Genomic DNA, 24153 nt, shown 5'->3' with positions numbered 1-24153 from the left:
CCTCCAAACACCATCATGAAAAGCAGCAGGTGACAGACCCTGCTCTTAGAAACCGTTATTCTGCCCCAATGAAACCCTGCTTAAACCTTGCTTAAACCCTTGCTTAAACCCTGCTTAAACCCTGTTTAAACCCTGCTTAAACCCTGTTTAAACCCTGCTTAAACCCTGCTTAAACCCTGCTTAAACCCTGCTTAAACCCTGTTTAAACCCTGCTTAAACCCTGCTTAAACCCTGCTTAAACCCTGCTTAAACCCTGCTTAAACCCTGTTTAAACCCTGCTTAAACCCTGCTTAAACCCTGCTTAAACCCTGCTTAAACCCTGCTCTCTCCTCCCTAGCACGCTCACACTAAAGAGCTTTGTTTGTGAAGGCCTGTGAGGTCAGATTTATAGATACAGCATGTGTAGGCAAACCATAACGGCAGCCATACGAGTACTCATGCAGCCAAGAAGATCCTCCAATCTGTAGCTTTCCTTGTACGAGCTTAAGGTGGAAGAGACTAAAATATGTTATTGGTGTTTGGGGGGTACCTCTAAACATAAACAAGATGATAAAAGGTGCTGTGGGATGTGTGGATGGCTAGGATGGAGGTAGAAAACAAGGTAATTTAGCTGTGATTCAGAAGATGAGTCACCTGGTCTCTGAGGTAGACAGGAAGACTGTTACAACCTCAGGAGCAACTAGGAAGAAATGCTTCAGTGGATGAGAGCACTGCTTGATATCCTCTACACTCTCACACACACACTCTCACACACACACACATCATCCTCACACACACACCATCCTCCACACACACACCATCCTCACACACACACACACAGCATGCTCGTCTCTCGTCTGCTGGGGTCCCCCGCCTGAGGGTCTGGGAGGGAGAGGAGGGGATACCTGAGGGTCTGGGAGGGAGAGGAGGGGATACCTGAGGGTCTGGGAGGGAGAGGAGGGGATACCTGAGGGTCTGGGAGGGAGAGGAGGGGATACCTGAGGGTCTGGGAGGGAGAGGAGGGGATACCTGAGGGTCTGGAGAGGAGAGGAGAGGATACCTGAGGGTCTGGGAGGGAGAGGAGGGATACCTGAGGGGCTGGGAGGGAGAGGAGGGGATACCTGAGGGTCTGGGAGGGAGAGGAGGGGATACCTGAGGGGCTGGGAGGAGAGGAGGGGATACCTGAGGGTCTGGGAGGGAGAGGAGGGGATACCTGAGGGTCTGGAGGGAGAGGAGGGGATACCTGAGGGTCTGGGAGGGAGAGGAGGGGATACCTGAGGGTCTGGAGGGAGAGGAGGGGATACCTGAGGGTCTGGGAGGGAGAGGAGGGGATACCTGAGGGCTGGAGGGAGAGGAGGGATACCTGAGGGTCTGGGAGGGAGAGGAGGGGATACCTGAGGGTCTGGGAGGGAGAGGAGAGGATAATGAGGGGCTGGGAGGGAGAGGAGGGATACCTGAGGGGCTGGGAGGGAGAGGAGGGGATACCTGGACAGGGAGTCTGTTTGTGGGCGTCCAGAACCTTGGCCTGGGCCTTGGAGAACACGTTCTCCAGCCTCTGTTCCATCATCTGGGAGAACGGGCACGAATGCGGGTCATCCTCCGCGCCCACGAACCGCAGAACTTTAGAGACAAACAGAGAATCGTACAGAACATTCAAACAGGACACCTATAAAGTCTGAATAAAACACATAGCAGGGGAATACAACGCACTAGAATACTGTATGACAGAAAACCTCTCTGATGAGACAGACTCACTGTCATCACATTTCTCTCATCAGTGTTTTAAATGTGATGGCAGTGTTTCAAATGCGATGCTATTTTAAATGTGATTGCTATGCCATCTGCCATCACATCTAAAACACTGTGTGTCACTCCTACATGTTGTTTACATGTTGTTTACGTGTTGTTTACATGTTGTTTACATGTTGGATCCTGCTGACCTGTCTGGAGCAGAAGACCCATGGCTGGACCAGGTCTCCATAGCGACACCGGGCTGGGCAGTGCCGTTACCATGGGGAGGAACTGGCGCAGGTCAGCAATCAGCCTATCACGGCCGTAGGACCCCAGCGCCTCCATGACGACGGAGGGGTGGTAGACGAGGCCCGCCCCGATCACGTGATACACCACCGTCATGTTGGGGGAGCCAAAGACAGTCTCCAGCTGGGGGGGGAGGGAGGGGGAGGGGGAGGGGGAGGGGGGGGGGAGGGGGAGGGGGAGGGGGAGGGGGAGGGGGGGGGGAGGGGGAGGGGGAGGGGGAGGGGGAGGGGGAGGGAGGGAGGAGGGGGAGGGGGAGGAGGAGGAGGAGGGGGAGGGGGAGGGGGGGGGGAGGGGGAGGGGGAGGGGGAGGGGGAGGGAGGGAGGGAGGGAGGGAGGGGGAGGGGGAGGGGGAGGGGGAGGGGGAGGGGGAGGGGGGGGGGGGAGGGGGAGGGGGAGGGAGGGAGGGAGGGAGGGAGGGAGGGAGGGAGGGAGGGAGGGAAAATTAGGGACAAAAGGGGACAGGGGTAGATGGGTTAGGATTGGATTAGACTCGATTTGACTTTACAGGACCCATGACCATGATTACTCATCTAATCCCCCTAGCCAATGATCAGGTTTTAGAATTAAATGACCTGAAGTCAGAATCTAAATCCGTATTACAGTTTGAGAACATTTAGGAAAAACTACAGAAAAAAAGGACAAAAAGAAAACTAGAGAGAAAGTTATGCACAGAAAGAGAGAGAGAAAGAGAGAGAGAGAGTGGCAGAGAGAGAGAGAGAGAGAGGCAGAGAGAGAGAGAGAGAGAGAGAGAGAGAGAGAGAGAGAGAGAGAGAGAGAGAGAGAGAGAGAGAGAGAGAGAGAGAGCTGAGAGACACGATCTTCACCGACTTTTAAATCATTGCGAGACCCTAGCGTGTTTTACTAAATAGCTTTTAGAAAGTTTCAGTTTATTTTCACGGCTGTGAGCAGGGTCCAATAGAAGCCCAGGAGTGTGGAAGCTCGTTCCCCACAGCGGGAACTTAACCCCCTAGTCAGCACTGAGGAACAAGCAATGCTTAAAGGACTTTTTTGGATCAATTGTGAACAATTACAGCATTTAACAAGAGTGGCTTAACGCCATTTTTTATCACCCCTGTAACGAGGTGTAAGTGGAATTAAGGGAGGGAATCACTTAGCTTCAGGGGAATCATTTAGCTTGAGGAGTTTCTCTGGAGACACAGCAGGGAGCTGCAGTGATGTGGCACTGCTCCCCACCCATCTCTGGTGTTGTTGTGGGAGGAACTGAAATATGGATCTCTTTAAGTTGGCAGTGGGCCCCTAAACCTTTGTGTTTAACCGTGGGCATGGGCATGGGCATGGGGCAGTTGATTTTACTGAGTGGGCAGCACTGTGTGCTTCATTTGCTGCATTTGCATACAGTGGTAGGGCTCATAAATCAATGAGTTTGTTTGGCAGCCGTTCCTCACTAGAGGCCGGCTGGGAGGTGTGGGAGAGGGGGGGGGAGAGAGGGAGGGAGGGAGGGACACAGCAAATGCCCCCAAACCACCCCCCTCCTCCCCCCCCCTCCCCCCTGCCTCCCCCTTCCATCTGAGACCAGGAGCTTCTGTCGAGACAACGAGCCAAGCTGGAAGCATGTGTGATGCCACAAGGAAAGGAGCCAGGCAGGGGAACATAGGGAGAGAGAGAGAGAGAGAGAGAGAGAGAGACAGAGAGACAGAGAGACAGAGAGAGAGAGAGAGAGAGAGAGAGACAGAGAGAGAGAGAGAGAGAGAGAGAGAGAGAGAGAGAGAGAGAGAGAGAGAGAGAGAGAGAGAGAGAGAGAGAGAGAGAGAGAGAGAGAGAGAGAGAGAGAAGCAGTGAGTGATGAGGTCTCTGCGAAACTCTGTTCCCAGCGTGCAAATCACATCCATCGTCACCACCAGAGTGCCTTCCCTCTCTGACGGGCCCTCCACACTGAGAACACACAGCCTAAATGCAGCCGTGAGTCGACAGATATCCCCTCACAATCAGGCCTTGTTTCTAGGGACTGAGAGCCCGTCTCTCAGCCTCACCGCCCTGCCTCTCACTGCCCTGCCTCACCGCCCCCTGCCTCACCGCCCTGCCTCAACCGCCCTGCCTCAGCTCCTGGCTGGGTGAATGTCTCATTTAAGGATTGTGTTTCAGTAAAGTGCCACCGCACCCTTGCTCTCAATCTCAACTCTGAAAGATCATCTTGGGAGCGAGTCAAAGGGTCTCTGTGTGTTCAGAGAAATTACTTTTTTTCCCCCATCGGTGAGAAGTCTTCGCTCAGTTTTCATTTAGTCTTCAGAGCTGCACTTATCATGTTTTGTGGAGGGAGGGGCAGATAGGAGGAGAGAGAGAGAGGTAGGGAGGGAGGGAGGGAGGGAGACAGAGAGAGAAAGAAAGAGATGAAGGGAGAAAGGGATATAGAAAGAGAGGGAGAGGATGGGAGGATTGGAGAGAAAGAACTGGGGAGAGAGAGAGAAGGAGGGAGGATTAGAGAAAAGGAGACAGAGAAGGAAAGATAGAGAGGAGAGAGGAGAGAGACTGTCAGGACATTTTAACCTTCATTTGAGCAGGTCAAGCTTTGTGGCAACCGCCCCAAATATTTGATTCCTTGGCACTCATGGTGATATTAAACACTGCTCTGCACTGTGGTCCTAAGCTGACACATGTCCTATAATACTCTCTCTATTTCACTCTCCATCTCTCTCTCACACACACACACAATCCCCATCTTATTGGCTGTCTGTGTTTCAACATCCAAGGTTTTGCTGACATGCTGGCAGACATAGTGCATCTTGAGTATTAGAGGCTTATTGGGAAAGAGAAAGGGTTTGGCAGGAGCAGCCCTGACAGTTTAATCCACAGACAGTTTATTGTGGCTGTAAGGGCGCTGTTGTGCCCATAACAGATTATCTGTCTTTTTATTTATTTTTAATCAAAAAGAAAACAAAAAAAACCTGAGGACTGGATTTCCAGGAACATTTTTATTTGATGTCCAACCAGCCAACCACTTCTTCATCCAATATTTAATTTCGCGACGGCTGAGTTCCATTTGTAAAATCAACGACACTTTGAATGTCAGAATCAATCAAAAGTGTCAACCGACTCTGTGCTTCAATCTGTGATAGTGTCTACGACCTTGCAACACCCTGACCCCTCCCTCACTGCGGCCAACCGGACGGGCGCCGCACGCCTCCCGCGCCAGACATCATCAAGCCGTAGGACTGTACCAACTAGGACTGTACCAACTAGGACTGTACCAACTAGGACTGTACCAACTAGGACTGTACCAACTAGGACTGTACCAACTAGGACTGTACCAACTAGGACTGAAAGGTGTCAAATGTGGACGAACGAGTCGCTATTTTAGATTTACATTTTCTTGACATGATTTAACAACACAGTTTTACAATTACGTATTTGATATTATTTCAGATGGGTTAGTTCATAATGATGATAAGGATCTCCCTGTTCCTGTCGCTAGTTTTACTCTCTAAACTGTGACATCACCCACAAGCTCTGGAGAAACTCTGGAGACAGATTCTGTCAACCTAATTTCTATATTAGTCCCTCTCTCTCTCCAGTCTACACATCTGGTTCTTCAGACTAGTCTACATAAGGAGTAACCTCTAAGTAATATATACATTTAACAGGCACTTTCATCCAAAGCTATTTATTTGGGGGATTTGAACTGACAGCCACTTGATATGCAAACAGGAACTCTACGTCTGTGCCATGGGGTCAGGCTCTTAATAACAATAATAATAATTTCATTTAGCAGATGCTTTTTTCCAAAGTGACATACAGAGTTGGGGGAGGCGGGTTTGAACCTACAATCTCTTGACCTGCAATCAAATGCTCGCCTACTAAAGCCATCCTTGCCTCTGTTCTACTCTAGCCTACATTAGGATCTCTGTGCTGCAGTCTTTCCCTCTCCAGAGGATGTGTGCCTAGCACAAGTCAGCATCCTCCAGCCTCACATACTGGGGTGAACACCATCCTCCAGCCCCACACACTGGGGTGAACACCATCCTCCAGCCCCACACACTGAGGTGTACACCATCCTCCAGCCCCACACACTGGGGTGTACACCATCCTCCAGCCCCACACACTGAGGTGTACACCATCCTCCAGCCCCACACACTGAGGTGTACACCATCCTCCAGCCCCACACACTGGGGTGTACACCATCCTCCAGCCCCACACACTGGGCTGAAGTAGCCAGTCTGTATGCACTTGGACGGGGGGTTTAGTGCTGGCCTGCAGGGTCTCTTCTCTGGTAATGTCAAGAGACCGTCGAAACGCCCCCAGCGGTAATTAGCAGCGGAGCAGGGGGTAGTGTTAGCATTTAGCGTGATAGAAACGCCAAATTTCAAACCAAAGCTATACCTTGGCAGAGCATATTAGGGTAAAAGACAAACTACATGCATTACTCAAGTAGCGAGTCTAACTTCTTGTGAATCTAAAAACAAAACAATTGCTTTCAGTGAACTTGTAAAATTAAAGTTATTTAGACTTATAAATGATAGAGTCTATCAAAGTCTATTTGAATGTTTTACTTGACGTACTTGATGGCATGAAACTGTTATAAAGACTACTGAAAATAGTCTTGTCTCGTTAAGTCATCTACTTGCAGGTCACAGAATTGCCGAACCTTTCTACAGTGGAGTTGTTGTTCTAATGCTAGCTGTACCGTTCTTCCCCCACACTGAACCAGAATAGCATCCCTGTGATCCGCAGTGTCAAGCCTTCACATCTCTCGTCCTCTCAAACAGAAAACATCACCAAACAAACAGCACCACACACTTTCCCTACTGCAGTCACCCCAACAACCCGACTTGTGTACTGCTAGGAAGGGTTTCCGTAGTGCTAGGGTATGTTACAGCATGATGGAGTATGCTGGAAGACACACTAAAGCATGCTTCAGTGTGCTCCAGCCTGGGTGATGACTAGTCTGGGTCCAGGGCAGGGGCTATCCCGGCAGCCTGGCGTCCAGGCTGAGGTGTGCTGACCTGGGCCTGGGCCGTGGTGTCGTTCAGGGCCCTTCGCAGCGCCTGGCTCAGCCCGCGACGCAGGTTCTGCCGCTGGATGCTGTCCAGACGGTTCCTCCTGACGTGGATAGACACAACTGGAGAGGGAGGGAGAGGGAGAGGGAGGGAGGTTGGGGGGGAGAGAGAGAGTAGGAGGCAGAGAGAGAGTAACAGAGAAACACAGAGAGGAATGGAAGGACTCGGGTTAGTAAGATGAGGGAAGTTCAAGTCATCTGGATTGTTACATTTCTATTCTACATTTTTCTTTGAACGGTGTAGGTACATGTGTAGGTACACGTGTAGGTACACATGTAGGTACACGTGTAGGTACATGTGTAGGTACACGTGTAGGTACACATGTAGGTACACATGTAGGTACACGTGTAGGTACACGTGTAGATACATGTGTAGGTACATGTGTAATTTCCTGTGTAAAAACAAAGCCTAAAAAGTAGGGAACACAACCACACATCGGCTGTGCTCTCTGCCTCACCAGTTTTCAGCCACATCCTCTCTGTGATGTTGCACTGCCGTGGTGGAGGCTCCGTGGTGGTGGTGGTGAAGGGGGAGAGCAGGCCGACAGTGGCCCCTCGAGGAGGGCTCGTCCTGGGGCTCGGAGGAGTGACCGTGCCCCTTGTGACTGGAGCCAGGGTGGTGGTTGTTGTGGTTTTCCGGGTGGTGGAGGTTGGCTGGGTGGTGGTGGAGGTTGGCTGGGTGGTTGTTGTGGTCGGTAGCGTGGTGGGTGGGGTTGTGGTGGAAGCCACCGTCATGGTGGTCACGGTCGTGAGCTGAAGGGGGTCTGCTGTGTCGTCATCACTGGGGGTCAAAGGTGAGATCTGGGACGTGTGGACTGCTGGGAGGGGAGCGGAGGGGGGGGTTCCTGTGTGGGAGGGGGTTAGCATCAGGCTGGAGTTGCTGTCTTTGGTGGAAGTAGGCCCCATCTCTCTGGATGTCCCAGGGGTTAAGTCCTCTGCCGCCATCTCTGTAACAACAACAGGCGATTCGTTCACTTGTGGTGGAAGGGAGGGGGCGGATGAGGTCATGTTGGATGAGGGGGAGGAGGATGAGACGTCAGGGAGCACAAGGGGGCTGGATGATGGCGGCTTTTCAACACTGAAGGTGAGGGCGCTGGGTGACCCTGTTGATGAGGAGGAGGATGGTGTTGATGATGGTGTTGATGATGATGAAGATGAGAATAGAGATGGGGAGGGAGAGATGGAGGAGGAGGAAGAGGGAGAGGGTAAAGAGGAAGAGGGAGAAGAGATGGAGGAGTTGGGGGCTGGGAAAGAGGAGGAGGAGATGGATGCAGGCCCTGATGTCGCACCGGGATGTTCCGTAGGTGAGATGGTTTGGGTTGGGGTAGGAGTGGACCAGATGGTGGTGGAAGAGGACTGGGTGGATGCTGGTGATAATGGTGATGATGGGGATGATGGTGGTGATGATAATGGTGATGATAATGGTGATGATAATGGTGACGATGCCAAGTCAGTAACTTCAGAGCTAGCATCGAAGTCAGCGACACCAACATCCTGGCCACTTCCTGACACAGTAACAAACTTGCCGTGATGCCCAGACACGACGGAGATAGGAGGTGACACGGTCCCAGAGGCACCTGCAGAGTCTAAATCTAACATGGACCTTGGTCCTGCTGTTGTGGAGCTGCTTGAAGGGCTCCATGTCTCGTTAGTGGACATCATTGGGAGACTGTGGGTCACCGGAGACCTCAGGTGGGCCAGGGGCATGGCCAGACTCCCTGGCTGTGGTGACACTCTGGACCAGGACACAGATGTGGGTGCAGTAGGCTCAGTTCCATCAGATAACTTTGTATGCGCAGGAGAGAAGACGGTCTCAGTGGCTCCAGATGGATGTGAAAGGGACCTGTTTGGTTGGTTGAGGTTTCGGTCCTCGATTAGGGCTCTGGTACCCAAGGAGATAGATACAATCTCAAAATCCTTAGATGCGTTTTGTTCAGGATTTGTCTGTTCATCACTTCTATGCAGTGTCACTGTCAACCCGGCATCCTTATAAACAACAATATCCTCTCCAGAATCTTTCCCAGGGGACGTTTTCAGAGGTATCTTGGTTTGTTCATCTGTGTTGGAATAATAAAGACGCTCGCTCCCGCTGGTATACTCTGTCTGTGACGGGCTAGGATGGATCTCCTCCACCGGGCTGAGATCCCTTTCCTCCACCGGGCTGAGATGGATCTCCTCCACTGGGGTGACACCTGACGTGTGGCTCTCGCTGTTTCCCAGGCCTGTCGCATCCTCTTGAAGGGTAACTTGACTTCCAGCAGACTCTGTTGTTAATGTGAACTGAGTGGCATTAGCAGACAACCCAGAACTTGTCTCCTCGGAAGCTAAATCGTCCACGGTGACGTGAGGGGAGGGTAACTTCCTAGGAACGGTCCCTGATGACAGCGTTACTTTGTAAAAGCTAGCACTTGTGCTTGTCGTGGTGGCGGTGATGTTCTGTAGGGAGGACAGGGGTGGAGGTGGGGTTTGTTCAGTGTTTTGCTGACTGGTAGACGTCTCAGCTAGGGTGTGTGTGGGTGTAATCTGAGCAGGTTCATCCAGTGCAACATCTACGGTGGGATGAGCCTGCTGTGAAGGGTGTGTGTGCTCTGAAGGGTATGTGTGCTCTGAACGGTGTGTGTGCTCTGAAGGGTGTGTGTGCTGTGAAGGGTGTGTGTGCTCTGAAGGGTGTGTGTGCTCTGAAGGGTGTGTGTGCTGTGAAGGGTGTGTGTGCTGTGAAGGGTGTGTGTGCTGTGAAGGGTGTGTGTGGTACTCAAGGTCAGTTGTGTGTGTATCTGGTCTCTGGTCAGTGTGTGTGTGTAAGATGTGTTTAGTTGTGTGTGTATGAGGACCAGGGTCAGTTGTGCGGCCTGTTTCCCCAGCAGGACTGAGGGATGTCCGAGCTGGGACGGATGTCCCGGGCTGTCCTCCTCCAGGGGACCCCTCAGCAGGGACTGGGACAGGCTGGGGAGAGACTGAGGTGAACAGGCCATCAGACCGAGGCTCTGACTGGGTCTCTGAGAGCACCGGGGGGGTGTGTGGGAGAGGACGGCTGGATATGGGTGGGGGACTGTCAGAGCTGAAGGGGGTGTTTTGATTCTGTGTTGGGGGGTGTTGGGGCTTGAACACAGCCTGGTCTGGGGTTTGGGGCAACACAGAGGTGCTGGAGGAAAAGCTTAACATCCAACTAAGCTCAGAGCCATAAGACAGAGTCACGGGGTGCTCTGATTTCAACCCTGTGTTGCCATGAGTTACACCCCTGGGAGACCCCGTTTGAAAGTTTGCGGACGAACCCGCCTTTGTTCCATGAAAGGACCTCAAGGAGAAGCTGCTGACTGACAGTTCCCAGCTGAGCCGGGCAGCCTGTGAGGTGCTGGCTGGGCCTCCTGCTGGCCCTCCCAGGTCGCTGCTGAGCCGGGCAGCCTGTGAGGTGCTGGCTGGGCCTCCTGCTGGCCCTCCCAGGTCGCTGCTGAGCCGGGCAGCCTGTGAGGTGCTGGCTGGGCCTCCTGCTGGCCCTCCCAGGTCGCTGCTGAGCCGGGCAGCCTGTGAGGTGCTGGCTGGGCCTCCTGCTGGCCCTCCCAGGTCGCTGCTGAGCCGGGCAGCCTGTGAGGTGCTGGCTGGGCCTCCTGCTGGCCCTACCAGGTCGCTGCTGAGCCGGGCAGCCTGTGAGGTGCTGGCTGGGCCTCCTGCTGGCCCTCCCAGGTCGCTGCTGAGCCGGGCAGCCTGTGAGGTGCTGGCTGGGCCTCCTGCTGGCCCTCCCAGGTCGCTGCTGAGCCGGGCAGCCTGTGAGGTGCTGGCTGGGCCTCCTGCTGGCCCTCCCAGGTCGCTGCTGAGCCGGGCAGCCTGTGAGGTGCTGGCTGGGCCTCCTGCTGGCCCTCCCAGGTCGCTGCTGAGCCGGGCAGCCTGTGAGGTGCTGGCTGGGCCTCCTGCTGGCCCTCCCAGGTCGCTGCTGAGCCGGGCAGCCTGTGAGGTGCTGGCTGGGCCTCCTGCTGGCCCTCCCAGGTCGCTGCTGAGCCGGGCAGCCTGTGAGGTGCTGGCTGGGCCTCCTGCTGGCCCTCCCAGGTCGCTGCTGAGCCGGGCAGCCTGTGAGGTGCTGGCTGGGCCTCCTGCTGGCCCTCCCAGGTCGCTGGCATCCTGGACAGGAGTTCTGGTGCCGGCATGGACTGCTGCTGTCGGTGACTGTCCCAAGAGGGGTGTGGGCTCAGAGCTGCTCGGTGGCCGGGCCACATCGCTCTCGGAAGACGGCGGGCTGGCTGATAAGATCTGTGAGCTGCTGGAGGGAGATGAGAAACGCTCTCCAGGCGGTGACCCGGTTCTCGTCGCCGGGGACAGACTCCATCTTACGCCGTGTGAGCGGATGGCTTCGGGCCAGACAAAATGGCCGCCGCTTCCCGGAGATGACGCGTCACTTCCTGTCACAGCCCTGTGCGTCTCTGACATCACTCCGAGTGATGTCATGGGCTCTGCTTCCGCCTGGTTGGGATCAGAGAGGAGAGGCAACACAGTCTCCAGGCTCCTCCTGTGTGTTGTGGTGTCTCTAGCGCTGACCTCCACGGCTGTGCTGGGGAGAAAGTGCCCGGTATGTGGTGATGTGTTTCTGGGTGTGGATAGAGGAGCAGGTGCCCTGGAGGTGGAGGCTGCTGGGGAGTTTGCTCTGCCAGATGTCGGGGCTGAGTTTGGGTCTGGGCTGGCTGCTGATGACACGTCTGACCCAGGTAAGGAGACCGAACCAGGCAGATGCGACTTATGGGGAGGGGGAGCAGCTGTTACAATAGACTCAGATGATGAGGATGGAGGTGACAGTGACACAGAGAATGGAAATATTAAAGGTGATGATGATGGTGGTGATGAAGGTGATGATGATGGTGATGATGATGATAACGGTGATGATGATGATGATGGTGATGATAACGGTGATGATGATGATGATGGTGATGATAACGGTGATGGTGATGATGGTGATGATAACGGTGATGGTGATGATGGTGATGATAACGGTGATGATGATGATGGTGATGATAACGGTGATGGTGATGATGGTGATGATAACGGTGATGATGATGATGGTGATGATAACGGTGATGGTGATGATGGTGATGATAACGGTGATGATGGTGATGGTGATGATGATGATGCCCTCCAGTATCCACTCCTGAGTGAAGCAGATGACCTGGTCCAGGAGTCGTGATGAAGCATGAGAGCCAAACCTGAGCTGGTGGTCAGCTTGCCTCTTGACTGACTCGCTGAGGAAGCAGAGGAGGACGAAGGCCACATCTCCCTGCCCTGGCTGGGAGCATCTGAAGGCCATTGGCTGGTCTGGTTGTCCCGGGTGATAGTGGTCGAGGCCCGTGATTGGGCGAGGCCGAGCGGCTGGTTTGCGTCGCCCGCCAGGCGGCTGATGAAAGATGAGAACGCCGGCTGGCCTCTAATCCCCGCCCTCTCAGGGGCAACCCTGCCACGCGATTGGGCAGCTGAGAGAGGACCCTCCTCCTCCAGCGACTGACCGGCCAATGGGTGGGTGGGGTGGGCGGAGACTGGAGATGGAGAGGAGGAGCCAGAGGCATCGAAGGGGGTTTCATCTGAAACAGACCAGAGGGAGACCAATGGTTAATGCTGACTTTCTCGCAGAGGGAAAGCCAATCAAAAAATTCAATTTCGAGAAAATTCATTCAAATACAGTTTTTTTCTGTCATGTTGGCTGGGCTTTTCAGAAATGAGTTCTTTGAAGAGAAAACTTCAATCATGGACCTGGTTCTCCAGAAGTCAGCAGGAACGCATACATCTTTTCATCATCTGAAAGGAGAGGTTGACAATGGCCCCCCAGCCTCAAGAACACATCTTATTGCTGAATGGCTCGCATTAAGTCAAGATGAAAACGTTGGAGTTAAACAGTAGCACGCTTAACTTGCACAGCACACGTCTAAAGTAGCAAACATACGTTCATATACAAATGGCAAGATTCCTTTCAGACCCACAATAAATATATAAAACAGGAGCCATTCTTTAATGTTAAACAGAAGTCTTTCAGAAACCACAACAACATGCACTAGTTATGCAGGATAGAAGAAAGACGACATCTAACAAGCATTTAAAGATTGATGCTTCAGCGCTGAACGACCTCGCAAACAAAGATCACCTTGACAGAGAACAAGGGGACAGAAAAGACAGGGAGAGAGAGAGAGAGAGGGGGGGGGGGGTGGGGAGGTGAAGAGAAAGAGCAGGACAGGCAGAAAGAGAAAATGAGAGAGAGAGAAAGAAAGAAAGAGAGGGAGAGAGTTTACCTCTCCTCCCCTCTCCACCTCTCCTCTTTAACTCATCTCTTATGTTCTCTCCTCTATCCTCTCCTCCCCTTCCCTCTCTTCTCCTCTCTCCATCTCCCCCCAGCCACTCTATTTTTCCCTCTCCCCTCCCCTCGCCTCTCCTCACCTCTCCTCTTTTCTCTCCCCTCCCCTCCTCTCTCCTTACCTCCTCTCTCCTCTTCATTCTCAGCACGTCATTCTCACATCCATCACAGCTGCTTTTATTCATTTATACAGATTTGCAAGCCTGTCACATATCCTGCCTCTCTGCCACACACACACACAGACACTCTGACACACACACACACACACACACACAGGCCCTAGAGAGCACAGGAGACAGAGACTTCCAGTTAAGAATCATGCATTAATGGCTTAGCTTTTTGTGGCCTAATTTCAAGATAGGAGTTTGATGCAATGCAATACCTCTGGACCAGCTTTCGCACAGACAATACTAACCTTCTAGCCTCCTGCAAAACCTCAAACAACCACAGAACCTGACTAGCATAGCGGCATTCTGGGCTCTCAATTACACCCCCCATAACCCCTTGGCTTGGCTTGGCTTCCCCAGACAGTCTATTCATCAAAGAAAAGTCATGTGGAAATGAGTTATTTCTCCCATATTTGCCCAGCGTTTAATGGAAACTGTAATGGGATATCATAAGCATCCATATACTGAGGGGAATGATAACATGGAGGCAGGCCCACTTGTTCTCTACCCTCCTTTAATGTCAACAGCAGCTATTTCACATTTTCTCCTGGTAATTGGGTTGGAGAAAAACTCATGTGTGCTCTATGTTAAGGCTGGGAACAAGGCCGGGTAAACCATTAAAAAGCAAAAACGCAATTGCTTCAAAAATAGCTTTTGTTGTACCTCACTCATGAGAAGTAATTGCTTATCTGAAGAGATAAGTTAAAAGCTTCAATAGTGGATTTGCTGCTTTATCAATCTAACCTTTCATCAGTTTGTCACAAATAAAGGACATATAGTTCCCAGATATAGTAACAGAGCTCAGTAACATACTCGGTGTAACTTACACACACTCTTATTGAAGACTTTAATTCAGTGAGATCAGAGAGGACTTCCTGTACTGTCCGCCCCCCCCCCCCACCCCCCACTGGGCGTCCCCATAGCAACGTGAGAAGGTGTGCAGGATGGGGGCCGTGATGGGCCGAGGTGACTCATCCACCTGCAGTTCACCACCTGCTCTGAGAGGACAACATATGGGACTGAGAGGGGACAGGGGAGGAGGAGGGGAGGGGAGGAGGAGGGGGGAGGGGAGGAGGCGAGGGGAGGAGGGGATGGGAGGAGGGGAGGGGAGGAGAGGAGGGGAGGAGAGGAGGGGAGGAGGAGAGGAGGGGAGGAGGAGAGGAGGAGGGGAGAAGGGGAGGAGGGGAGGAGGGGAGGAGGAGAGGAGGAGAGGAGGGGAGGAGGAGAGGAGGGGAGGAGGGGAGGAGGGGAGGAGGAGAGGAGGGGAGGAGGGGAGGAGAGGAGGAGGGGAGGAGGGGAGGAGGAGAGGAGGGGAGGAGGAGGAGAGGAGGGGAGGAGGGGAGGAGAGGAGGAGAGGAGGAGAGGAGGAGGAGAGGAGGAGAGGAGGAGGGGAGTTTAAGGTGAGTTAGAGTAAAAGAGTTCAAATGACACACAAAAAAACATAAAAGCCAAGACCAGAAAATTACATGAAGATAAACAACAAAAGCTCAGAAATCTCTGGGAGTCAGAGGCTGGATAGAGACGAGGCTGGATAGAGACGAGGCTGGATAGAGACGAGGCTGGATAGAGACGAGGCTGGATAGAGACGAGGCTGGATAGAGACAAGGCTGGATAGAGACAAGGCTGGATAGAGACGAGGCTGGATAGAGACAAGGCTGGATACTGGCTTCCTGTCTTAGCCAGCTGCCATGTGACAATAGTCTCAGTCAGACTAATTAGTTGAAAGGAGGGAAAGTTGCACTGTGTGGAATTCAGCATAATGCGCTTCAACAGCACAGCTCTGCATGCTGAATGACCTGTCCCCCTATCTGGGCTGAGCTGCTGCTGCCCCAGAGCAGAGTGGGTTCAGAGCGGGCTCTTCCCCAGAGCAGAGCGGGCTCTGAGCGGGCTCTGCCCCAGAGCAGACCGGGCTCAGAGCGGGCTCTGCCCCAGAACAGACCGGGCTCAGAGCGGGCTCTGCCCCAGAGCAGACCGGGCTCAGAGCGGGCTCAGAGCGGGCTCTGCCCCAGAGCAGAGCGGGCTCAGAGCGGGCTCAGAGCGGGCTCAGAGCGGGCTCAGAGCGGGCTCAGAGCGGGTTCACCACACTGACCGTGCAGTTCATGTTCACCACACTGACCGTGTGGTCCTGTAGTGATCACACTACTGTGGTCACACAGCACACACCTTTATCCAAAGCAATGTACAGGGGGGATTTGAACCTACAACCACTGAATCTGCAGTCAATTGCTCTACCACTAAGCTCTACCCATCTGACGTTGTTGCCAACAGACTCATTGTCCTGTTGTCACCTGCTGGCTTCCATGTTGTCACACCACAGGATGTCACACAAGGAACACAGTAACCGTGGCGACATCAACACCTCAGCCGGAGAAGCTGCTGCAAGCCACACCCCCCGCCTGAAGAGCAGCCAAGCCCATTGGACAATCAGCACTGCTGGTCTGCATAGCTCCACCCACTGAGAGGAGAGATCCATCTCTCCTTCTGGAGCAGTTCATGTATTCACTCACTCATGCATGCATTCACTCATTCATTCATGCATTCATTCATGCATGCATTCACCAATTAATTCAATCACTCATTCATGCATTCACACATTCATTCAGTCATTCACACATTCAGGCATTCATTCACTAATTCATGCATTCATTCACTAATTCATTCATGCATTTATTCATGAATTCATTAATTCAGTAATTCATTAATCTACTCACTCACTCATTCATTCATTCAAATCAAATCAAATTTATTTGTATAGCCCTTTTTACACGCAAGCATGTCACAGAGGGCTTCACATATGCCCATAGAACTGCCCCTCAACCAACCTAAACCCTCAAGGAAGACAAGGAAAAACTCCCAAAAAACAGGAGAAAAAAATGGAAGAAACCTTGGGAGGAGCAATTCAGAGAGGGATCCCCTCCTCCAGAGACGGTTGGTGAGAGAGAGGAGCAGAACACTGGCTAAACATAGTCATACAGCGTCGATGGGTTTTTAAAACACCAAAATCCATTATTCAACTTTATAGATGTAGGACAGGACCGGGAGACTCGCGACCAGGTCCAGCGTTGGCTGACCGACGACCAGGCAGGTGCTGACAACTCAAACCCCCCACACCACAAGGGATGTGTGTTGGGGGGGACAGAGAGAGGAGAGCAGGGATTAGAGAATGCCAGGAGCAGCTAACACATTCAGGGGAGTGTATATCTTAGTAGACTAAAGTACACATTCTTACAGGACTACTGTGTTGTGTACCATCTGTGTTGGGTTGTGTTGTGTACCATCCGTGTTGTGTTGTGTTGTGTACCATCCGTGTTGTGTTGTGTACCATCTGTGTTGGGTTGTGTTGTGTACCATCCGTGTTGTGTTGTGTACCATCTGTGTTGGGTTGTGTTGTGTACCATCTGTGTTGGGTTGTGTTGTGTACCATCCGTGTTGTGTTGTGTTGTGTACCATCCGTGTTGTGTTGTGTACCATCTGTGTTGGGTTGTGTTGTGTACCATCCGTGTTGTGTTGTGTACCATCTGTGTTGGGTTGTGTTGTGTACCATCCGTGTTGTGTTGTGTTGTTGTACCATCTGTGTGGTGTTGTGTTGTGTACCATCTGCACTGTGTTGTGTTGTGTTGTGTACCATCGGCACTGTGTTGTGTTGTGTACCATCTGCACTGTGTTGTGTTGTGTACCATCTGCACTGTGTTGTGTTGTGTACCATCGGCACTGTGTTGTGTTGTGTACCATCTGCACTGTGTTGTGTTGTGTTGTGTACCATCGGCACTGTGTTGTGTACCATCTGCACTGTATTGTGTTGTGTACCATCGGCACTGTGTTGTGTTGTGTACCATCTGTACTGTGTTAGCTGGCCAGTGTGATCTGGATCATCATATCTACCAACATCTCACTCTCTCTGTAACACAACAACGTTTTGCCAAACATGTAATGACACTTTCTATGAAGACTTCATCCCTGTTATTGACATGTTCAGTGATGTAATGGGCATCAGGCTGGCATCCACAGATCAACTAAACACTGGAGGAGGGGATGAACAGGACAAATCCTCCACAGATATCTGGCTGTCAAACACTGGCAGACAGAATCTGACAGAATCTAAGCTCTGTCTCTCTCACTTTCTGGTACCCCCTCCCCCTCCCCCTCCCCCTCCCCCTCCCCTCCCCCTCCCCCCTCCCTCTCTCCCTCTCTCCCTCTCTCCTCTCTCCCTCTCTCCCTCTCTCCCTCTCTCCCTCTCTCCCTCTCTCCCTCTCTCCCTCTCTCTCTCTCTCTCTCTCTCTCTCTCTCTCTCTCTCTCTCTCTCTCTCTCTCTCTCTCCCTCTCTCTCTCTCCCTATGTTCCTCTGCCTGGCTCCTTTCCTTGTGGCATCACACATGCTTCCAGCTTGGCTCGTTGTCTCGACAGAAGCTCCTGGTCTCAGATGGAAGGGGAGGCAGGGGGAGGGGGGGAGGAGGGGGGTGGTTTGGGGGCATTTGCTGTGTCTCTCCCCCCCTCTCCCACACCTCCCAGCCGGCCTCTAGTGAGGAACGGCTGCCAAACAAACTCATTGATTTATGAGCCCTACCACTGTATGCAAATGCAGCAAATGAAGCACACAGTGCTGCCCACTCAGTAAAATCAAACTGCCCCATGCCCCACGGTTAAACACAAAGGTTTAGGGGCCCACTGCCAACTTAAAGAGATCCATATTTCAGTTCCTCCCACAAAAACACCAGAGATGGGTGGGGAGCAGTGCCACATCACTGCAGCTCCCTGCTGTGTCTCCAGAGAAACGTTCAACTCCTCAAGCTAAATGATTCCCCTGAAGCTAAGTGATTCCCTCCCTTAATTCCACTTACACCTCGTTACAGGGGTGATAAAAAAATGGCGTTAAGCCACTCTTGTTAAATGCTGTCCTGTAATTGTTCACAATTGATCCAAAAAAGTCCTTCAAGCATTGCTTGTTCCTCAGTGCTGACTAGGGGGTTAAGTTCCCGCTGTGGGGAACGAGCTTCCACACTCCTGGGCTTCTATTGGACCCTGCTCACAGCCGTGAAAATAAACTGAAACTTTCTAAAAGCTATTTAGTAAAACACGCTAGGGTCTCGCAATGATTTAAAAGTCTGTGAAGATCGTGTTCAAATCATGAAACAATATACACAGCTAAGACAAGTAAGCTATTAGCGTGCGATTGCAGGCACACACAAACGCAGACTTGTTAACAAACACACACACCACACCTACACACATAGACATACACACACTCTCACACACACACACACACATACACACAGGTGGAATAGATATAACAACATGTTGTCTGTCAGTCAGTCAGGTACTGAGTGAAACATAGATGCCTTACACAATCGACTGCTTAACTTTGCATAATTACTACAGGAGAATAATGAGTGTCAGAATGAGCTTCCTTCCTGAGAGGAGAAGAGGGATGTTCTTCCAGAGTAAACAGAGAGATGGCAGCATGCTAATGAAGGAGCAGCTTCAATACTGGAACAGAACATGAATAAAGGGATGGTTTGAGGGATGTAGGGAAGATGGGAGGGGGGATGGAGGGGGGGGGGATGGAGGGAGGGGGGGATGGAAGGAGGGGGGGGTGGAGGGGTGAGATAGAGGGATACTGTGAAGAGGTTGAGGTTCCAAGCTCAGCATGTGTTGTGCCGTCATATGTGAAGGTCATGACGAGGTTGTGTTTTCACATCTGAAGGTCATGACGAGGTTGTGTTTTCACATCTGAAGGTCATGACCCCTGTTGCTCCCAGGGACACAATTCATCCACATGCAAGTTTGTGTGTGTGTGTGAGTATGTATGTATGTATGTATGTGTGTGTGTGTCTTTCTCTAACATCGAATGTTCACCAGCATGAGCTACCAGCCTTAAACTGCTCATTCATCCACCAACCTCCTGTGATAATCACTCAGAAAGACTGAAACGTTTTCCTTGGGAGAAGAGTTTCACCAGGGTCATGAGCTGGAAATTCCTTCTTGCCGGTTTTTATCGAATTCATCAAGACAAAAAAATATATTTTTTGTTTTAAGTTATTCTTCATTTAGCACTTTTAAAAATCCAAGTACAAATAGTGCCTGAAGCACAGCAGCAGATTGAGGTGAAGTCAAGTGATGATAGACAACGCGCTGTGTGGCGCTGTGTGTTGCTGTGAGGTGCTGTGTGGCGCTGTGTGTTGCTGTGCGGAGCTGTGTGGTGCTGTGTGGTGCTGTGCGGTGCTGTGTGGTGCTGTGCGGCCCTGTGTGTTGCTGTGTGGAGCTGTGCGGAGCTGTGTGGCGCTGTGTGGAGCTGTGTGTTGCTGTGTGGTGCTGTGCGGAGCTGTGTGTTGCTGTGTGGAGCTGTGTGGCGCTGTGTGTTGCTGTGTGGAGCTGTGTGGTGCTGTGCGGAGCTGTGTGTTGCTGTGTGGAGCTGTGCAGAGCTGTGTGGCGCTGTGTGTTGCTGTGCGGTGCTGTGTGGTGCTGTGCGGAGCTGTGTGTTGCTGTGTGGCGCTGTGTGGAGCTATGTGGCGCTGTGTGGAGCTGTGTGTTTCTGTGTGGAGCTGTGTGCTGCTGTGCGGAGCTGTGTGTTGCTGTGTGGTGCTGTGTGGAGCTGTGTGGTGCTGTGCGGAGCTGTGTGTTGCTGTGTGGCACTGTGTGGAGCTGTGTGGTGCGGAGCTGTGTGTTGCTGTGTGGCGCTGTGTGGAGCTGTGTGGCGCTATGTGGAGCTGTGTGTTGCTGTGTGGAACTGTGCGGAGCTGTGTGTTGCTGTGTGGAGCTGTGTGGCGCTGTGTGGAGCTGTGCGGAGCTGTGTGGCGCTGTGTGGAGCTGTGTGTTGCTGTGTGGTGCTGTGCGGAGCTGTGTGTTGCTGTGTGGAGCAGTATGTTGCTGTGTGGAGCTGTGCGGAGCTGTGTGTTGCTGTGTGGAGCTGTGTGGAGCTGTGTGTTGCTGTGTGGAGCTGTGTGGTGCTGTGCGGAGCTGTGTGTTGCTGTGTGGCGCTGTGTGGAGCTGTGTGGTGCTGTGCGGAGCTGTGTGTTGCTGTGTGGCGCTGTGTGGCGCTATGTGGAGCTGTGTGTTGCTGTGTGGAACTGTGCGGAGCTGTGTGTTGCTGTGTGGAGCTGTGTGGCGCTGTGTGGCGCTGTGTGGAGCTGTGTGTTGCTGTGTGGTGCTGTGCGGAGCTGTGTGTTGCTGTGTGGTGCTGTGTGGAGCTGTGTGGAGCTGTGTGTTGCTGTGTGGAGCTGTGCAGAGCTGTGTGTTGCTGTGTGGAGCTGTGCGGAGCTGTGTGGCGCTGTGTGGCGCTGTGTGGAGCTGTGTGTTGCTGTGTGGTGCTGTGCGGAGCTGTGCGGCGCTGTGCGGAGCTGTGTGGAACTGTGTGTTGCTGTGTGTTGCTGTGTGGAGCTGTGTGTTGCTGTGTGGAGCTGTGTGTTGCTGTGTGGAGCTGTGTGGCGCTGTGTGTTGCTGTGCGGTGCTGTGTGGTGCTGTGCGGAGCTGTGTGTTGCTGTGTGGCGCTGTGTGGAGCTATGTGGCGCTGTGTGGAGCTGTGTGTTTCTGTGTGGAGCTGTGTGGTGCTGTGCGGAGCTGTGTGTTGCTGTGTGGTGCTGTGTGGAGCTGTGTGGTGCTGTGCGGAGCTGTGTGTTGCTGTGTGGCACTGTGTGGAGCTGTGTGGTGCGGAGCTGTGTGTTGCTGTGTGGCGCTGTGTGGAGCTGTGTGGCGCTATGTGGAGCTGTGTGTTGCTGTGTGGAACTGTGCGGAGCTGTGTGTTGCTGTGTGGAGCTGTGTGGCGCTGTGTGGAGCTGTGCGGAGCTGTGTGGCGCTGTGTGGAGCTGTGTGTTGCTGTGTGGTGCTGTGCGGAGCTGTGTGTTGCTGTGTGGAGCAGTATGTTGCTGTGTGGAGCTGTGCGGAGCTGTGTGTTGCTGTGTGGAGCTGTGTGGAGCTGTGTGTTGCTGTGTGGAGCTGTGTGGTGCTGTGCGGAGCTGTGTGTTGCTGTGTGGCGCTGTGTGGAGCTGTGTGGTGCTGTGCGGAGCTGTGTGTTGCTGTGTGGCGCTGTGTGGCGCTATGTGGAGCTGTGTGTTGCTGTGTGGAACTGTGCGGAGCTGTGTGTTGCTGTGTGGAGCTGTGTGTTGCTGTGTGGCGCTGTGTGGAGCTGTGTGGTGCTGTGCGGAGCTGTGTGTTGCTGTGTGGCGCTGTGTGTTGCTGTGTGGTGCTGTGTGTTGCTGTGCGGAGCTGTGCGGCGCTGTGTGTTGCTGTGTGTTGCTGTGTGGTGCTGTGTGTTGCTGTGCGGAGCTGTGCGGCGCTGTGTGTTGCTGTGTGTTGCTGTGCGGAGCTGTGCGGCGCTGTGCGGCGCTGTGTGTTGCTGTGTGGAGCTGTGTGGCGCTGTGTGGCGCTGTGTGGAGCTGTGCGGAGCTGTGTGGCGCTGTGTGGAGCTGTGTGTTGCTGTGCGGAGCTGTGCGGAGCTGTGTGTTGCTGTGCGGAGCTGTGTGGAGCTGTGTGGAGCAGTGTGTTGCTGTGCGGAGCTGTGCGGCGCTGTGTGTTGCTGTGTGGAGCTGTGTGGTGCTGTGTGTTGCTGTGCGGAGCTGTGCGGCGCTGTGTGTTGCTGTGTGTTGCTGTGTGGTGCTGTGTGTTGCTGTGCGGAGCTGTGCGGAGCTGTGCTGGCTCAGCAGACACACCCCTGCTGAGCTCGTCCCCGTGGCAGAGGGCCAGCGGGAGCTGAGAGATGCAGCCAGACGATCGATAGGTCGCCTGGGGTCAGTGACTGGTCACAGCCGCGTGACCGTCCACATCTAGTTATGATGGAAGAACCAGACTCTGGGGAGAGTGTGCAGTGTGTGTGTGTGTGTGTGTGTGTGTGTGTGTGTGTGTGTGTGTGTGTGTGTGTGTGTGTATGTGAGAGACAGAGAGAGATGGAGAGAGAGAGGGGGGAAGAGGGAGAGAGGAAAAAAAAGGTAGAGAGATAGATGCAGAGACAGAAAGAGACAGAGAGTGGGATGGAGAGAGACAGAGAGTGGGATGGAGAGAGACAGAGAGTGGGATGGAGAGAGACAGAGAGTGGGATGGAGAGAGACAGAGAGTGGGATGGAGAGAGACAGAGAGTGGGATGGAGAGAGACAGAGAGTGGGATGGAGAGAGACAGAGAGTGGGATGGAGAGAGACAGAGAGTGGGATGGAGAGAGACAGAGAGTGGGATGGAGAGAGACAGAGAGTGGGATGGAGAGAGACAGAAAGAGAGTGGGAGGAGTAGAAAGAGAAGGGGAGAAATAAAGATGTAGGTAACTGAGTAGGCGGGCCTCTGGAGGCTGGGGGTCTCCTGATCGGCTCCCCAGAAGGGGGGAGCGGAGAGAGGGTGTGTCTGTGAGGGTGTGTCACCCTGAGGGCCAATTACGAAGTTCTATTATTGTGTTATCTCAAGAACTGTCTCTATTAGCTCTATTATCTATTATTATTTGATCTTAGCGTGGTCAAACCTGCAGACCAATGCAGTAGCTCTCTCTCCAGATGGTCTAGTGGCAAGCTACATCTAAAAAGGGATCAATGTTGTTTTGTTTGAAACCACCATGATACACACGTACACACTCGTATGTTCACAAACACACACACAGTCAGCTCTCGCACACACGCACACACACACGCACACACACACAAACGCGCACACACTTGACAGTCTAACCTGAGTCATACCATTGATGTTCTCTATCAAGATATTTCTATCATACACAGGGAGAGCTGGACACACACACACATTGCATAAACACACAAACAAAACAACACACACGCCTCAAAACAAAGTACACACACTGTTTGCGCTGACGTTGTACATTTGTTCAAAATAATCGATTCAATTCTGACAGTGTGATCATTTCATATTACCTGTGATTTGCACAGTATCATCGAGTGACGTCTGCCATCTGTCTGACAAATGGATGTTAACAGGTTCTGTGGTTCTCAGCCTGGGTTCTGTACCTGCAGCCTGATGGATCAGAGAACCCTCTCAGCCTGGGTTCTGTACCTGCAGCCTGATGGATCAGAGAACCCTCTCAGACTGGGTTCTGTACCTGCAGCCTGATGGATCAGAGAACCCTCTCAGACTGGGATCGTGAGCTCCTTCAGGATATTACGGTTTGAGACGGGACGACCCACCTGAATTATTTATAATGTTTAATATTAAACTGTACGTCTGCCTTAATGTGTCGTCCCGTTACTTAGCCAGGACAGGGGGTCACAAAGTGCTGGCTCTTGCATAATCTGATACACACACACTCACACTCACTCACTGGGATTTCTGTGAGATGTTGGGGTATTTGGGGTTTCCAGGGTTACGCACTCAGAGCCTTCCCAAGGACAGACAGAACAGACCTCCTACACACGCATGCTCCTACACACGCACGCTCCTACACACGCACGCTCCTACACACGCTCACGGAGACTGCAACTATGGCAACACAACAGCTACAGAGTTTCTCATTGGAATTAGCGTGTGAGTACATGTGTGCGTGTGTGTGCGATTGTGACCCTCTCTCCATAGCCCTGAGGAAGGTGGACACACACTCACTTAAACACCCAGCAGGAGGTCACTTAAAGTCTCATGTTCATGACAGAAAATGTAACATTCATCTCCGGCGCTTCTTGACTTGAGGGTGATTCCTTTACGGCGTATTTCATTTGTC

At 52.7% G+C, this 24153-nt stretch overlaps 2 protein-coding genes across 2 annotated transcripts in view; one reads left to right on the top strand and one right to left on the bottom strand.

The window, feature by feature from the left end:
• Nucleotides 1-8010, bottom strand: part of kiaa1549lb (KIAA1549-like b) — a 35903-nt gene extending 27893 nt beyond the window's left edge. Inside the window, exons 1-4 of the mRNA XM_062471876.1 lie at nt 7486-8010; nt 6975-7090; nt 1920-2139; nt 1374-1599 (exon numbers count right to left, since the gene is read on the bottom strand). Coding sequence (XP_062327860.1) covers nt 1374-1599; nt 1920-2139; nt 6975-7090; nt 7486-7972 — 1049 coding nt within the window. The 5' untranslated portion in view covers nt 7973-8010. The remainder of the gene's footprint in view (nt 1-1373; nt 1600-1919; nt 2140-6974; nt 7091-7485) is intronic.
• LOC134028510 (apoptosis-associated speck-like protein containing a CARD) overlaps nt 1-24153 on the top strand; it is a 386877-nt gene that overhangs the window by 88140 nt on the left and 274584 nt on the right. The window lies entirely within an intron of this gene.

Source organism: Osmerus eperlanus, chromosome 10 (assembly GCF_963692335.1).
Source record: "Osmerus eperlanus chromosome 10, fOsmEpe2.1, whole genome shotgun sequence".
NCBI lineage: Eukaryota > Metazoa > Chordata > Actinopteri > Osmeriformes > Osmeridae > Osmerus > Osmerus eperlanus.
The sequence above is the reverse complement of the archived record's forward strand: the minus strand, read 5'-3'. Positions and strand labels throughout refer to the sequence as shown.